This window comes from Arabidopsis lyrata, assembly GCF_000004255.2.
Source record: "Arabidopsis lyrata subsp. lyrata unplaced genomic scaffold ARALYscaffold_5, whole genome shotgun sequence".
NCBI classification, from domain to species: domain Eukaryota; kingdom Viridiplantae; phylum Streptophyta; class Magnoliopsida; order Brassicales; family Brassicaceae; genus Arabidopsis; species Arabidopsis lyrata.
This window is the reverse complement of record NW_003302551.1, coordinates 5,351,874-5,369,340: the sequence shown is the minus strand read 5'-3', so window position 1 is coordinate 5,369,340 and position 17,467 is coordinate 5,351,874. Positions and strand designations below refer to the sequence as shown.

The window sequence follows — 17,467 nt, the reverse complement described above, 5'->3', positions numbered from 1 at the left end:
ATGCATGATCGTATACTCTGCAATTGCTTCAAATGCTCGCCAGAATGACCTGTCTTCACTAATTCGGGTATAACTAATGAATGTACCGTTAGATTTCCTTCAAATTACTTGGAAACTCAAGATAACATCTTCATATAGCTTGTGTCAAAATTTCAGAAAGATCTAACGGTGGTAAGTCTTCCATCTTAGGCCAAACGTCAGACACTTCTAACCAAAACTTCATCTCCAAATGTGTGTTAATATCCCAAAACATCTCGTTTTCCTCCGAAGCAACCTCAAACCTGCAAAGACTCGATAAAGGACTAAAAGACTCTAAAAACAAACTTTGAGTCTATAAAATATATGATCTAGGAAAGAAAACAAAGACTCAAAACCGATAAAAACAGAACATATCACTCAGCTCTCTTAATTCTCCAAGACGTCTTCAACTCCTCTTTATATACCCAAAACGATTTCCTAATCACCATAAGAGAAGATTTCTAAATTCAATAAGGAAAAGTAAATTTCCTTTTACACTTTTCCTTTTTCTCACCAAACTCCACTTTCATCAAGTCTTCCAAATCTCTTTAGGTCATTTTTCCTTTTTGATTCGTCCTCTAAACACGCTCCAAACATACTTTCTCAAATCTTCTAGAAACCTACACTCACACAAAAACATTCGCATCTTGAATTACTTCTTGAAGCATTCATCAATTCCATCAGAAAAAATCTTGTATTACTTCTTGACTCATTTAACAACTCCACCAACAGCATTCATTCTCCCCCTTTTTGACTATGTTTGTGAACTCAACAGTTCTAACTCCAAAACAACATCACGAAACACATCATCATTCTCCCCCTGAATGAGTCACAACATGGTCAAAACTACTTGGAAAATTCTCTCCGCTTTGCAATACGAGGTTGATAGCCTAGTACACCACCTCCATAGAAATCATCTTTCCTAACCCAAATCTTGTTGCACCTTAAACCTTCATGACTGAATTCTCGAATGAATCTGAAACAATTCCTATTAATATGTCCTTGAACTCCACAATGATAACATGTAGGACCACAAAATCTCACATTGTAAGTGTTCTCCATTCGATTTTTCACCCTCAACAATCTAAAAAATCTTGGCCTAATATGCCCAACAACTCCACAATGATGACAAACATGTCAAAAAATCCGTCGAGGTGCATTCTTCAATTCTGGAATTTTCCTTAAAGCTGATGCAGTCTCTGTACCGTTTCTCATAGTAGTTCTCGTATCAGATGCAGTCTCTGCCACAGTTGCAGTTTCTGACACACTTCTTGATGCAGACGTGATTTTCCACCATAAACAAACACTGGATCCGATTTTGAAAGACTTCCTTTAAATCCAAGGCCACACTTATCAATCTTGCCTATATTCAGAATATGATCCAACTTCTTTGTGCCATTATTAAGCATCCTCAAATTCTTTTGAGTTTCTTCAAGTTGCACTTTAGCTTGTGCTGCTTCTTCTTCTTTCTCAGCCGCATATTTCTGTGCTTCAACAACCTTAGCCTCTAACTTGAGCTTCTCCTTAGTTAACACTGAATTTTCCTGAACCATTTTAAGCCAATGCTCATATAAGGCTTTGTAATTCTCATGAAACTCTTCATCACTGATACTTGCAGCATCTTCATCACTTTGATCATTGTCACTTTCAATTACAGCTCCTGTTGAAGACGCTGATGCAGACTCTGACACAGACGCTGATACACCTCCTACTACATATATGACTCAAAGGTTGTAAACGCCACAAAACTCTTCACCTCTTCACCATCATCTGAATCAGTTTTAGAGTTACTCATAATAAGTTCCTTCTTCTTTGGCTTCAGCAAATTCGCACATTCCAAACGCACATATCCAAAACCTTTGCACTCAAAACATTGTATGCCCTTTGATAAATTGCCCAACTCTTCTCTGCTTCCATTAGCCCTAAACCCGTGAAGAGATTTGTTTCCCTCATTCCATGAGAACCGCTTCTTGAATGGCAACCTCAATATCTCCATCAATCTTGATATCAAACTCTGTCTTACTTCCTGAACGATTTCCTAAACCTCACCCTTGAGCTACCCGAAACAAGACTAAATCTCTATCGAGAACCATCTCTGATACCACTTGTAAGTGCGAGTGAGGTAATAATAAAATGCCAAAAGTAAACGAGACAAAAAATTTATTAACGAGGTTCGGTTTTTCCCATTCCCCGTGACCTAGTCCAGATTCGATTTCACTAGAACAAAAAAGCAAATTATAACCAATTCGCAAACTCGTAAAACAAGCACAACCCTCTTGATTTACCGCTCCCTTCTATAACGTGAAACCTTAAGGATAATCTCTACCCTTAACTAAACTCCTCCTGAGTCTAGATTTAATTAGGATAACCTAACCCTGAGCTAAACTCCCACTGAGCCTAGACTTCAATTCTTCAAGTCTCTGCACCAACCGTCACACACGAACGTTACACCAACAGACAAATAAGCTTGATCATACAAGCATCAAACCGCGAAACTATATCGCACAAAACCGCGAAACTATGTCGTACACACCCTGAGAAAGCTCTCAATGATTTGTCTCTATGCCTCAGCTTTCTTACTTCTCCAAGACGTCCTCAACTCCTCCTTATATACCCAAAAAGATTTCCTAATCACCATAAGAGAAGATTTTCAAATTCCATAAGGAAAAGTAAATTTCTTTTTACACTTTTCCTTTTTCTCATCAAACTCTACTTTCATCAAGTCTTCCAAATTTCTTTAAGTCTTTCTTCTTTTTTGATTCGTCCTCTAAACACGCTCCAAACATATCTTCTCAAATCTTGTAGAAACCGACACTCACATAAAAACCAGGGCCGGCCCATAGCTAAAGCTGGTGAAGCTGGTGCTTTAGGCATCATATTGGTATATATATAATTTTGGGGCATCATTTTGTTAAAATGTCGTTAGTGTAGTGGTTTATGTTGATATGAAAATGTGTCCTTGGACTTTAATGTTGTGTGTTCGAAACCTCCAAAGTCCCAATTGATGTTTTTCTTTTAATAAATGCATTTGTTAATGGGCTTCATTTTTTGTTTTGCTTTAGGTAGCTAAACATAACGGGCCGGCCCTGATAAAAACAGTCGCATCTTGAATTACTTTTTGAATCATTCAGCAACTCCATGACACAAAATCTTGTATTATTTTTTGACTCATTTAACAACTCCATCAGCATCAACTACATCTTCATCATAATCCTTTGCTTTGTAGATATACGGAATAGATGGTCAACTAAACATTGTAGTATTGACATAATTAAGTTAGAAACATGTAACACTTGGTAGAGGGATTCACATAGCAAAAAGATGATCGTTTTGATTTACGAATGAGTTTGCGCATATATATATGTGATGAGAAAATAAAAACAGAAAAGAGATAGATATACGGAATAGATGGTCAACTAAACATTGTAGTATTGACATAATTAAGTTAGAAACATGTAACACTTGGTAGAGGGATTCACATAGCAAAAAGATGATCGTTTTGATTTACGAATGAGTTTGCGCATATATATATGTGATGAGAAAATAAAAACAGAAAAGAGATAGATATACGGAATAGATGGTCAACTAAACATTGTAGTATTGACATAATTAAGTTAGAAACATGTAACACTTGGTAGATATACACATGGAATGACATCCAAACTTAGTTCATCGAGAGAAACATTGAACAATTTTTTGGTTTTTAACTAATCTTATCTCTTAAAAAAAGTATATTTATTTCCTTGCCCATCGATCATTTTTTGGTTTTAGTGTCTAATTTGGATAATCTGAACTGATTCAATCCAAATGAAACAAGGAAAAAAAAAAGAACTTATAAAAAAGAACTAATCTTTGCTAAATGAATTATAAAATGAAATATACCTTAATTGGTCAGATCATATCACTACTTTTTCTTTCGTCAACCATATATATCAAAGAGATCAGAACACTACGTCATCCTCTAAAATTGAAACTATTGTGATTAATCCAAATGGTAAGTGAGTAGATTTTCACTACAATGATTCTTTTTACAAAATGTTACAAGAATTTTGGTATATCCTGAGTCTTTAGACTCTAGATTCTAAAGCAAACACATAACACATATACTGTTAAACCTATATACCTCCTATTTTTTCTCCCATACAACCGATATGCAATGTTCCAATTTCCAAAATCAGAAATTCCAAACACAATCAAGATTCACTGGTCCAGTTGAAGCACAAGGATCGTGACCGTGCAAAGAACTCGCGATTAATTCACTCTCCGAGGAACCAGAATTCTGAAGATTCTTCTTGAATTGGGTTTCTTCACTGTCAAGCAACATCTTCAGTATGGAAGAATTGTCTTGCAGAAACAGAGGACCATAGTCTAGCAGAGAACTAATGTTTGGTATCAAATTAGTCGATGCCGAACCGAACATGGTATTTTTAAAATCGTCTTTAAACTCGACCACAAGACTCTTGTCGTCGGTTGTTTTGTCGAGGAAGCAGGTCATGTTAGAAAACAAACCACCAAGGGTGGTTCCGGCAAAAGAGTCTCGTCCTCTACTCTTTAGATATGGGGAAGAATCCATCAGCGGAGGTAAACCGACGGACATATGCGCCTTCGTACCATCTGCCCGTTTATGAAAAACACGACTAATAACACATTCGTTCTGTATTCACAAACAACACAAAAAAAACTTATAAATCAAAGTTTTGCTTTAAAAAAAAAAACTTAGCTCACAATAAAAACAGAGAACTATGATATATATGTCTATATATTTATCTCACCTTAGCGGTTTTAGGGAGATTATCGATGGCATATTTGCCTTCTAAGCGATATTCATGCATGACCCAATTGGTTTTTACTCCTTTAGGAGCTCTTCCTTTGTAGAAAACCAAAGTTTTCTTCATACCAACAAGAGATTTCCCTTTGAAGATCTCTTTATCTTTCCCTGTAGCTTTCCAATAACCGGCTTTAGTAGCCCGATTCGTCCTTAAACCGGTCGGGTATTTCCGGTCTCGTACGCAAAAGAAGTACCACTCTTTTTCCCCAATCTTAGCCTTCCCTAAAAAAACAGAGTGATTAGAAGTAACAAAACATAGATTTTTTTAGATACCAAGAAAAGAAATGACCTATAACTTACAAGGCAAGTCCCATGGCTCGACCTTGTTGAGATCAACTTCACCAATAGCTATAGCAGAAAAAAAAGTGTTTAGAACCTTTGGTCTTAGATAGTGAGTTATAAGTTCTTCATCAGTTGGGTGAAATCTGAAACCAGGTGGCAAATCAATCTTCTCTGAATCTTCTACTTCTCCTTCTACGATCTCCCCAATTCTTGATACCTTGTAATCCATTTCAGATATCAAAAGTTTCAACTTCTGGCCAAATGTTTTGTTTAATGGTTTTGGAAATGAAGAAAGAAGATACAGAAAGAGTTTTTTGATGTTAAAGCTCTTATACTAGTTTGTGTAAAGATGAAGAACAAATATTAATATAGGTTTTATTCACCAATAATTGGTCATTGTTTGGTATCAAAATTACTGTTTTCTAAAACTATTTAAATCCGAAGGAAAATATACAAAGTAGAGAGAAATAAAGCTATATAATAATATCTCAATTTTATATTAATAAAGTATATATATATATATATATATATAATCTGATGTAGACCTGAACCAACCATAACATATATATAACATCGTTCCAAAAATATATTATAAAATTAACTTTGGTTTAATGCTATCTTTAGTTTCTATTACAAAGATGCGTAGTTCAACAGGCAACTTAAGATGTTATTTTGAAGATATTTTTCTTATTACAAAATTATTAAACCTTTCCGTTTCAAAAACTTTAATGCCTCCAAGTTTCAATTTGACCAGAAACATTTCACTTGTGGCTCCCCATCCATTCTGTTGATGCGATAAGAACAATCTTATCACATCACTGATGACGTTTTTGTCCATTCTTTAAACTAATTTTTTATATTTTCATAAGAAGAAAAGATAGCAAAGTTTTTTTTTTTTTTTTTTTTTTTTTTTTTTTAAACAACTTATATTAATATACCCAACTACCCAAATGGGTTTAGGCCAAGGCCTACACAGAAAATCGAAACAGTTACAAAAATGGTTAAACGGAAAACTCGCCGGAAAAATAAAAAAGGCTCGAATCCTGTTGATCATCTGCCGCAGAGAGACCGGAACCTTAGATCCGGCGAAATCAAAACCACAGCTTCGTGGAAGCCTCAAAGGAGCTAGAACACAGCCGAGAGATTTCGGTTCCCGACCACACTCGCCTTCCTCCGACGCACCAAGCCCGCCACAGATCTCCCAGAAAGCTAGCCCCTCCGACAGCAGGTTCGACGACGACGAATCCCGACCTAGCAACCCGACGTACCTGGATTTATCCCCAATTTTCTCAAACCAAACCTTTCCGATTAACCAGAGCCAATAAACTTCAATTCGGGCTTGTGGATGCCAGAAGCGGCAGATCCAGAAGATGGTGGCTCAACCAAACCTCTGAACCCAGAACCCGCACCAGCCATCTAAGCTCCGAGCCACCGGAACTACCGTTAACCACCTCGCCAAACAACGCAACCCACCAGACCCCATCAACTTCCGCCGTGGTTGCAGCGAACAGAGCAGCGGCTGAGCCTGAGGAACTTTGAAGCAACCACAACGTCCTTTAAACCGTGACCCACCGCTGAAAAATTCCTCCTCCGCCAAACCGAAGCCACATCCACATCGATGAGGAGACACCACACCACCGCTGACGGAGAAGCTTATTGACTCACTCCTGACCGACCTCTGAGAGTCCTTGACCGGCGATGAAGAACAGATCTAACAAGAGAAACTGGATCTGAAACTCGTCTGCAAGAGAGAGAGAATGGCACGATTACCAAAGCAACGATTGTGCCTTTTTTAAGTGTTTTTATATATATCCATTGAAAACATTTTTAGTTCTATATTGGGCAAGAGCTTGAGCTCTTTCTAACTTAAGAAAACTACTATAACCAGAGCAACACATTGTGGCTTGGCTCCTGTCACTTGTCCAGATATAATTTTACGTCTAGAGTTTAAACTGTATATCATGTACGTGTAGATTAAATTATCTCTAGCTATAACATTTATGATTTGTTATAACTTATAACTGTCGATGGATCTTTTACATAGCAAAAAGAGATATTAGAATTTTGCGTTTAGATTTGTGTAACATGATTTTTGTAATCACGAGAATGTAATCTAATTAACTTTCTTAGTAAAACTTTTGTGGATATATATACATGCATAAATGTACTGTTCTCTTATATATACTGTTATGGGTGGATGTCTCCTATGTCCCAAGACATCTTTATATATGTAAGGGGTTCAATTTTTTCGCAAGCGTTGTTCGCATTTGTATCAAACTCCATCATAGATAAGCTTACAAACTAAGCAAGAATTTGAGATCTGCGTTCTTTCCTTCCCTTTCTCTTGTGAGCAAGTAGCAACACTAGACATTTGAAACTGTGGAATAAATTTAAACCGTCTAAAGCCGGCTTAGCACTAACCGAAGACGACGAATATGGGGAACCGTCAGAAACAGGATTGGCAAGTAAAAGGATAGTTAGCTACAATGCCCAATTTTGAACAGAGAGAGCAAAGAGGTGGCAGTTATTTTTTTTTTTTTTTGGATAAACTCTATCGGCTGATCCGGTTAGCTTCGGTAGAAACGTACCGAAGTGCTTCAGAGTGGACTACTCCCCGAAGGGCCACCATACTGTTTGTCCCGAGTTTGGAATGCTTTCCGACTAATGTCAGGGGTAGCCAGATCGCCTGTTACTGGACTACCAGGTAAACTGCTTATGCCTTTTGGCCCAAACCCAGACTTCACACACAAATGTGTTTTTTATTTCCACACAATGGTGGCAGTTATTTGCACCAAGATTACTTGATGCATCTCTTTTTTTTTCTTCTTTTTTTTTTTTTTTTTTTTCTCAAATCTCTCTATGAAAGTAGATATTTCTTTCTTTGAAATTTGACAATTTCTATTCTTTTAATATGTTTTAGTTATTTAAAAATCCTACAAAGCGGCTTGGATATCAAGCTGAGTATCTATAATCGCCGGATATTTGGTTAGTTGAACATGAATAATAAAAAAATGAACCGAACCAACATAGAGTGGAGGAGTTCACAAGAATTAAAGATATTTTCCACTAATTTCAACCGTAGTAGTGTCAAATAGCAATCTTCTTCAGATCTGGGAGCTGGTATTTACTATAGACAGTCAACATTATGATCAGGATCAGCAAAGATAAGTGCCAGAGAGGAGACAGACGTAAGACGTGATTAGTTTTCAATGGTCCTCAAAAGGTAAGCACTAACCTTTGTTCTTACGAATTTAAACAATTACTACTTAAAGTGGGTTTTGACCAGCTTCCTGGCACAAACATGAGTAAATTTAACGATTCGAAACAAGACACGTCTCGTTTTGCCGAAGGATATTGACGATTTATGTCATTGTTTGTGTTAGGCGACCCAATTTTGTGGATATATTAAAGTAACTACTTATTATTTATAACTTGGCAAATTATTCATTAGATTTGCTATATTTTAGTCTTCATTTTGGTTTAGTATATGTTTTGACATAGTCCAAAAATTGATTAAATATACTTTCTCCGTTCCAAATTTAATGTTGTTTTAACCTATTTTTTATTTAAAATAAATATCACTTTATGATTTCAATTAAAAAATTGATATGAATTTTATCAATTTTAGTCATACATAATGGTATTCAAGAATATAAAATATAATAAAGTCCAAGAATCAAATATACTAAATTTTATTTTGTTTCTTAGCTCAAAGTTAAAAGTACTCATCCAAAATGTAACAAACACACAAATTCCAAAATTTAAAAGTTTCAAATATCCATTTAATCCATACTGTATTTACATATTATAACATAAGCTTATAATTAATTTTGTTTCATTTTAAGTACCTTTGAAATACATAAAAATAGCTTTCAAGAAGACACTAATAAATAATGTCCCTAGAAACAGTAGATGTTGGGTCAGATTTTTATAATCCTACATACAGTTGAAATAGTTCTATTTTATTGAAACTAGGTAATTTAGCTGTGATACTCGCGGCTTGTTGCACACTATGTTATATGTTTGCTATTTATTTTATTTAGTTTTTTTCGTTTGAATTTAAAATTTAAAGAAAAATAAATAAATGAATGACAGTAATTTCAAATTTGATTTTTTATATAAAATTTGAATTGTATTCATCTATATACAATGATATTTATGTTTTTTAAAAAATAATTAAGAGTATATTACTGCTTTTAATCAATACAATATTTGATGCCAATTAGAAATTTTAAGAATGTTGAAGATAAAATTAATGATTATAGTAATATAATATGTATACATAAATAATACTTATTTTGTTAAAATGTGAAAATATTAAACCCTACTATGAAAATTAAGTTACATCGTTTTCAATTTATAATTTATATTTTAATAGTAAAGTTGATATTTTAAATTTATCCAAATTTAAAAGTAATTGTTGCATTTTAAAAAATTTAAATATAATGGTAATACAAAAAAATTTCTATTATTTTCTACTTAATGAAAATATCATAACCAAATGTTATACATATTGGGTTTAGGCTGAGTTTTGAATTAAGTCTAGCGTTATATTTTGATACAACTTGATTCGAAGTTGTTTATCTGCTTAATGAAAATATTTAAAATCACATAAATGACGTAACAAATGTTGAAACACCATTTTATTAGTTTATTCTCCGTTAATAAAATAACCATTTTATGCTACTTGTAAAAGCATAATTTATTTGAAAAATGTATAACAAATAATTTATTCCGTAATTTTTTTTACAGATTAAGAAATAGATGTAGGAATGAAGATGAATTATATCATAAGAGATAAGTGAAGAGAGATGAATTATTTTATCATACAATTCAAGCATCTGCTTCCACTCCCACTTAACATTTATGTTGTTTCGAAATATACTCAATTGTATTTTTTTCTTCTACTCATCATTAGTCTTCTTGATTTTCTTCTTAATCTCACTTCAAAAATATCAAATTTATTTTGAGTTAATCCAAATTCAGGTTTATATAGATTGATTGTTTTGGACAAAGAAAATCAACCTTACTATATCTTCTTTTGTTGCATTACAAACTTCGGGTTTCTCTACTCGCTCATTTTAAAAGACCTCTGAAATAACACATACGATTGTGAGTAAGGTTTTTTGGCTACATGTCATCTCCTCTTCATAGCCTCTTACAAAATTGACAAAAATATTATATTTAAACACCATTAGTCGGATTATAAAAGAAAGTGTTATAAAATTTATCAATATTATGAAATTTGGAATATGATGGTTAGTGGTATGTGTATATTATTATTTATAGAAGACAACATATTTACGTTTTACAACTATTCAACTTTAACAATTATGTTTAAATGTCATTTATGAGTAAGTTAGTTGTATGTATATCATAAAAGTTATGTTATATTTCAAAGAATTCATTGTGTAGAATTCATTTTGTATTAATTGTATTTAAAGTATTGTTGCAATTTAGTGTGAGCATTAATAACGTAACGATAATTATTAGTATGAAGGTTACAAAATATGAGAAAATAAGTAAAATATAATTATTATATGTTATTATAGAGAAATCTTAAATTGTTACATGCTAATGATGTAGATGACATTTGTTTCAATATAAATATGATTGAATTTTTTTTAAAAGCTCTTAAGATTTGATATCTTGCATTTGCTCGTATTTTAGTATTGTTTTTTACTTTACTATTATTTATGTTTGTAAACATCAATAAACATATGTTATCTATTACTTTTACAAAATAAATTGTTGAGATAAACTCACAGATAATTTTTTTGTTTGTTGATATAAACTCCCACATAATAGTTCTAATTCAGATTATTTTGCAAGTGGCAAACTAAATTTATTTTTCTTATAAAAATCATATGAACATCAATCTAATTAAAATCATCAAAGATCCAAGGATAACTTCTATCTTTTTATTTTTTAATTTCACTCATCAATTTATATTATAGCTAGTGTTAGATTTTACACTAATGATTTTATTTTTATACGATTTAATAAAATGATTTTTGTTTTAATTATAATTATTTTTTTGTATATTTCACTCTATTTAAGTATGAGTGTTAGGTTTCATTCTAATGATTTCATTCTAATTTTCTATTCTACCTAAATTTAATTTTCTTGAACCATATGATTCGTTTTTTTAATCTTAAGGACCAAATATTTTTTAACGAAACTCTTTTTAATTTGAAAAATACTTAAACCTCAAACTTTAAATAAAATAAACAGTATAACGATTTTTATATAATTATCTATTGGATCACAAAAAGTAAATATAATAATACATATATTAAAAATAAATTACAAAATTTATTCGAGATAAGAAAAAGGTAAGAAATCTATACAATAATTTGTTTCATTAAATATTGCATAATTAAAAAAATAAACAGTATAACGAGTTTTATATAAATATCTATTGGATCACAAAAAGTAAATATAATAATACATATATTAAAAATAAAGTACAAAATTTATTCGAGATAAGAAAAAGGTAAGAAATATATACAATAATTTATTTCATTAAATATTGCATAATTAAAAAAATTACATGAATATATTAGAAAATAATCAAACATCTAAAGTAAATAATGGAAATGGATTTTTTCAACTTCATTATCTTGTTGTGCTATGATTGGAATTGATATATTTAACTCTCCATCACCAATAAACCTGAAAAATTTGTTATAACTATCAAAACTTTTAGTATACATATGTGAATTTAAACTAAAAATATGAAAATTAAAGAATAAATAAGTATATTTTAGTATGGCTTTAGAAATATACAAAAATGAATACAATGTTAGATATATATAATACATTCTAAAATAAATTTAGAATCAAATTCTTGATTTTCAATCCATATAACAACATAAAAAAAATAGACGCATAAATATAGTTGAAGAAGATGAGAGAATGATTACTTATATGATGATTATCTAAAATAGACAATGAAGATGCATCTTTCAAAAAAAAAAAAAACTAATGTAAGAACACAAAACAAAAAAATATTTAAGATTTGAGCTATAGTGGAAGAGGGTTAGAGAGTGAGAGGATGAGAGGATGAGAGAATGAGAGGATGAGAGGATGAGAGAATGAGAAATGAGTATTTATAGGATGAGAAGTGAGATAAGTTACAATTAAAAAAATTAAATTTTGGAAGTTACAATTCTAATTTATTATGTGTTGAATAAAATTGAATAGAAAAATATAGTTAATGATTTAAGTTTTTATATTAAAGTGTGAGTTAAATGTGTTTTATTTATGATTTAATTAAAAATAAAAAAAATTAAGTTACATTTCTAAATGGACCAATAAAAAGAGAGTGAAACTCTACTTTTATATGTATGATTTCTATTGAAATTCTATGTTAAACTATTAAATCAATTAGTGGGGTTGATAACGTATCTATAAATTGTCCGAGAGATAATGGATTCAAATACTATTTTGACTTACTTTTTAATTAAAAAGACGTTGTTTTATATATTTTAATATAATATCTCAACGGAAATTTAACTTTGTTTTGATGGTCTTGGAATGCACAAGCATTTATTTGTCCAAACTCTTACACACAAGTGCAACAAGACATGATAACATATCTTAGTAAATTATACTTCTTCCGTTTTATATTAAGTGTCGTTTTTAGACTTTAAAGTTTGTTTTAAAATAAGTATCGTTTTAAATTTTTAATGTAGCTGTTTAAAAAAATTACAGTTTTATCTCTACTATATTAATCTGTTGACTAATGAAAAAAATTGTATAATATATTAATAAGAGACTGAATAGAAAATATAATAATTTTATTAATTAGTGTCAAAAAAACCTTGAAGGATATTTATAATGAAACAAAGGGAGTATTGTTTATGATAACTATTTTAATTCATTGACCGGTTAAAAATCAGACAGAATGCCAACAACTAACCTAATTGTAAACATGATACATCATATCTAAACTTCAACGCTCACCACTTGTTGTTTTATAACAAAATAGTACTTAAATTAATAATTTTGGATCTATACCGACCACTTACTCTTCAATAAGGAGTTGACTTTTCTGTCTATTCAAAAGGCCTCAAAGTAATCCCCAAAAGACCATATTTTGTCTCCATCATTAACTTATAATTACAAAATCACAACACACAACCAAACCCACATCAGAAAATCATAACCAGAATCTCTCCATTCATCAAAGAATCTTAAAAATGGTGAGAGAAAGAAGAAAGACGGAGAAAGTAGAAGAGAAGCAAGAAGTTGTAGATCAAGAAGAGAAGGTGAAGCCAAGACAAAGAAGCGTGAGCAGAAGAAACATGCAATCTCTGGTGATCGGACTCGTTGGAGCCGTGTTAACTCTCGGTGCTTATTCTCAGACATATGTTGATCCGGGCAAATCTCTTGGCGCTGGCCTCTTTGTTCTCTTCTTTGGCTTGCTTGTCAGCGAAGGTTTCATCTCTCTTTAAAAAGAATGATTCTATATATGCAAATCAAACCTTTTTTTTTTGTTTATGTATGTTACAAAATTACGAATATCTTTGAGCATCTCGTTTCATTTTTATTTTATTTCTATTGTTGGGGATATCTTGGACTTTTGAATTAATGTGATGACCAATTCCATATTGTTTTTACGGATTAGTGTTTTTTTTTTGTCTTGTAAGAATATGTTTTAATCTTTGAGAACAGATTTGAGAAGAAAATGTTGCAACAAATCAGTTTTGATCCTTGATGATATGTATGTCTGCACATAAGTAATATGAACGGAATGATACTCTTCAACATATTGGGCTAACGTTGACTTTTTTTTTGGTACAAAAAGTTGACTTGACTTGGGACATGCTCTTAGCTGTAAATTAAAAAAAAAGATGCTAAATTTGATACAAATGAACGCTATCTAAATTATATATTTCGAAATATTTCACAACCACAAAGATTATATATAATTTACAAATAGAATTTTGCAGTAAAAACAATCATCACTATTCGTTATATTTATTTTTATATAATACAATTAGATACTTAGCAACGTGTAGATTTAATTAAATATTATACCACCACCGATTACATTATCTTTTTTTTTTTTTTTTTTTTTTGAGCAAAGCACCGATTACATTATCTAATTGTGAAGAAATGTCCGGGCCGTAGATATTGCGTTAGATTCGTTATTGGGCCGCTTAATTATGAATTTATTGGTTTTTTTTATGATAAACATTGTTTTAAGTCTTCCATCAGACACTTGTCTTTGTAAATATACAAATTTCTTCATCTATTGCTAATGCCATCATAATCTCATAACATAAGGACTTAGGAAACATCATTTTCATAAGCTGTGTTTGAACTTTAAAGCATGATTAATATCGACTATCAAATTAAGAAAAGGTATTTTACATTTATTGGATGAAGAACAAAGCTATAATGGAGCTTGTAGATCAAGATGGTGATGATAAAATAAAATAAAAATACGTATAATTGGTGGCTATTGTTTTGTTTCGTGTACATTGTACTTGTGTGTATAATATATGAGCTGGTTTACATTAATCAACCGTCACAATTTTTAACTAACAAGTTTTACCTTTTAGCTTCATAAAATGGTGTTGTTTGTTTTGTGTATTATTGGAAGACCAAAAAACAAAAGTGGTGTTGTTTATGTGTTAAAGAATTCGTATAGTGGACAAAACTAGAGGACGAGTTTCACTATTTACGACTATCACTGTGTTTTCTCTTGGTCCGTATAAACACCATAAATAGCAAAAAGACCCAAGTTTTTATATGATTCGAAGATTGGTTCAGGTTGCAGTGTGAATCTAAATTAGCTATGGTGATATGAACAATTTTTTTTTATCACCGACATAATTAGCTGAAATAGCGTCATGTCAAAGTCAATATTTTCCAACCACCATGCTTCATGCATGTGAGAATGGGTACTAGTGTTCTACCAAATTTGAGTAGGGATTAAGACTTCACTCGGAAAAATGGTAAAACGTGCAAAAATATTTACACTGTTTACATATCAATTCACTTATAAGAAGTAAAATTTGTGTTCAAAATTAGTAACAAATTTATTACAGATATTTTATGATATACATATATATTCTACTACACTTTTCTAATCGATAGAGTTATTGATTTTGTAATTAATATTCCCTCCGTTTCATAAAGAGTGTCGTTTTAAGGTTTTAATCTCGTTTCACAAAGAGTGTCGTTTTGTGTTTTCAATGCAGTTTTAAAGACTAATTCTCTTTTCTAACCTCACTATTTTAGCCTATTAATTAGAGAGAGGGTATTATTTAGTGTATTAATAAGGTGTATAAATGAAATTTGTTTCCTTTTCTTAATTTATGTGAAAAATGTTAGAATGACACTTTTTATAAAACAGTGTGAGTAATTCTTAAATCCTTAACAATGATTAATTCAACTTTTTCCAAACAAGTAATTACTCAACCAAACGAGATGCTTAAAACCACGTGTTCTTAACTAAATGGTCCATTAATTAATTGACCATTTGATATCTTTAACACGTTGTATACTAAATATGTATATGTTATCTTTCATATGGTCTCACCATATTAGAGAAAGAGTTATGAATTTCGTCGATGGAAGACAGAATAAGTCAAAAACAATTTATATTTAATACTTCCTCGATATGCACATGTTTGAAAATAAAACGTATTTTCCCAAATTGAATTTTTTGGTAAGAAGAAAATCATTACTATTGGTTTGTAATTTCTATATATGTAATCAAAGTACGTTAATGTTATTTAATATTCTTTCTGTAAAAGAAGAGATCAGTGCTAACATATTCTTTTTTTCCGTTAAAATGAATCTTAACCACTAGGGTCAACAAATTTGATTCGACTATTCGTAATTGGAATTAATTACTTTACCGGTCATTTAAACTTTTTATTTATCTTTGATTTTCCTTAATCTCTTCAGTCTTTGCAAATTAAGCTTATGACCTTTTTTCTCAAACTAGGTTTGAATATGTGAACAAAGATTGCTAAAAGAATTTTATGATGGTTAGAAAACGATTTTGTCATTTTGTAAGAAAGATAATTATTTTCAAAACGTCTTTCTACTAGTTTTTCATGGAAGTCATTTTCTTTTTTATAAATCCTATTTAGTAGAAACGCACCAAAGTGTTATATAATGGACTATTTTTCGAAGGACCACCACACTGACTATCCCGAATTTGAAATGTTTTTCGACTAATGTTTAGGGATAGTCAGATCACATGTTATTAGACTACCAGGTAAACTGTTTGAATCTTTGATCCAAGTACAAACTACCCACATGGATGTGATATTTTTGCTTGCAAGAAGACTCAAACCTTGGGGAGAGTTTTAGAACATTTCCAAATATCACTTACTACTGAACGTCAACCATGCGGGCAATGTATATTTTTTGTTAGCCAGAAAATTTCATAACGAATCTCAAGTCTAACCGAGAAACATCAAAATCTAGAAAATATCAAAACGTTTTTTATTTAAATCGTACCAAATGATATAAATCATATTAAACTAAACATATTTTCTTTTACTTTAAAAACTAAAAAATATTTTCGTACATTTTTATGGTAAGAAATATATTATTTTGATTTGAATATAAACAAATGTGAAAGGCTGCATAATATCCGCTAAAAAAATTAAAATTAGAATTACATAAATTATGAAACTTTAATATACCAATTTTAAGTGGAATTGATATATTATACTATATACTCATATACATTTCATTAACAAAAAAAAAAAAAAAAAAAAAAAAAAAAACTCATATAAACTCATTATATAAATTTGATGCGCAATATTTTTTTGGCTAGCTTTGATGCGAAACATCACTATTAGTAGCCCACATTCAAATAAAAACACAATAAATCGAAAAGAAAAGAAAAAAAGAAAAAAAAAAAGGACTCAGACGTAGGCATGACCACGGTTACGGTTATTACGGTTACGGTCGATTAACCGCCGCTTACGGTTATAAATTTTCTTTAACCGTAACCTTAACCATTATATATACGGTTAAAACGGTTACGGTTAAATACGGTTACGGTTACAACGGTTACGGTTAAATACGGTTACAGTTATTTGATGATTACGATACGATTAATATCGGAGGTAAAATCTTACGAGTTACCTAACTTTTTATACTACTTTGAATAGAATAAAAAAGTATGTTATAAACAAATTTTCTTCATTTTTAGCAATCTAGCATTAGAACATATTTTTTTGAGAAAAAAACTATTTTTCCTAACGTAGATTTTTTAATGTGCGGTATCATTTACTTTTTTTGAAAATCTTTATCTGAACATTCAAAATTTGTTTTTGCATCATCCGCAGCTACAATCATATT

At 31.0% G+C, this 17,467-nt stretch overlaps 2 protein-coding genes and 1 pseudogene across 2 annotated transcripts; 1 reads left to right on the top strand and 2 right to left on the bottom strand.

Moving 5' to 3' along the window:
• Positions 1-753: 753 nt before the first annotated feature.
• On the bottom strand, positions 754-2,859 carry LOC110228289 (annotated as a pseudogene).
• A 1,116-nt stretch (positions 2,860-3,975) lies between these two features.
• On the bottom strand, positions 3,976-5,523 carry LOC9313221 (NAC domain-containing protein 59). The gene is made up of 3 exons (XM_021026709.1): positions 5,147-5,523; positions 4,791-5,068; positions 3,976-4,672 (listed from the first exon to the last, which is right to left on the bottom strand). The coding sequence occupies exons 1-3, from the start codon at positions 5,355-5,357 to the stop codon at positions 4,193-4,195; spliced, it is 969 nt and encodes a 322-aa protein (XP_020882368.1). The 5' UTR covers positions 5,358-5,523; the 3' UTR covers positions 3,976-4,192.
• Positions 5,524-13,198: 7,675 nt separating this feature from the next.
• On the top strand, positions 13,199-13,756 carry LOC9313220. The gene has a single exon (XM_021025609.1). The coding sequence runs from the start codon at positions 13,333-13,335 to the stop codon at positions 13,585-13,587; it is 255 nt and encodes an 84-aa protein (XP_020881268.1). The 5' UTR covers positions 13,199-13,332; the 3' UTR covers positions 13,588-13,756.
• Positions 13,757-17,467: the final 3,711 nt, after the last annotated feature.

What these genes read in the sequence shown, in the direction of transcription:
- LOC9313221 (XM_021026709.1), bottom strand. Translation starts at nt 5,357, where the DNA reads ATGGATTACAAGGTATCAAGAATTGGGGAGATCGTAGAAGGAGAAGTA. An exon ending in CGAGCCATGGGACTTGCCTT is followed by an intron (nt 5,069 to 5,146) that starts GTAAGTTATAGG and finishes CTGTTTTTTTAG; the next exon opens with GGAAGGCTAAGATTGGGGAA. An exon ending in ATCTCCCTAAAACCGCTAAG is followed by an intron (nt 4,673 to 4,790) that starts GTGAGATAAATA and finishes TTGTGAATACAG; the next exon opens with AACGAATGTGTTATTAGTCG.
- LOC9313220 (XM_021025609.1), top strand. Translation starts at nt 13,333, where the DNA reads ATGGTGAGAGAAAGAAGAAAGACGGAGAAAGTAGAAGAGAAGCAAGAA.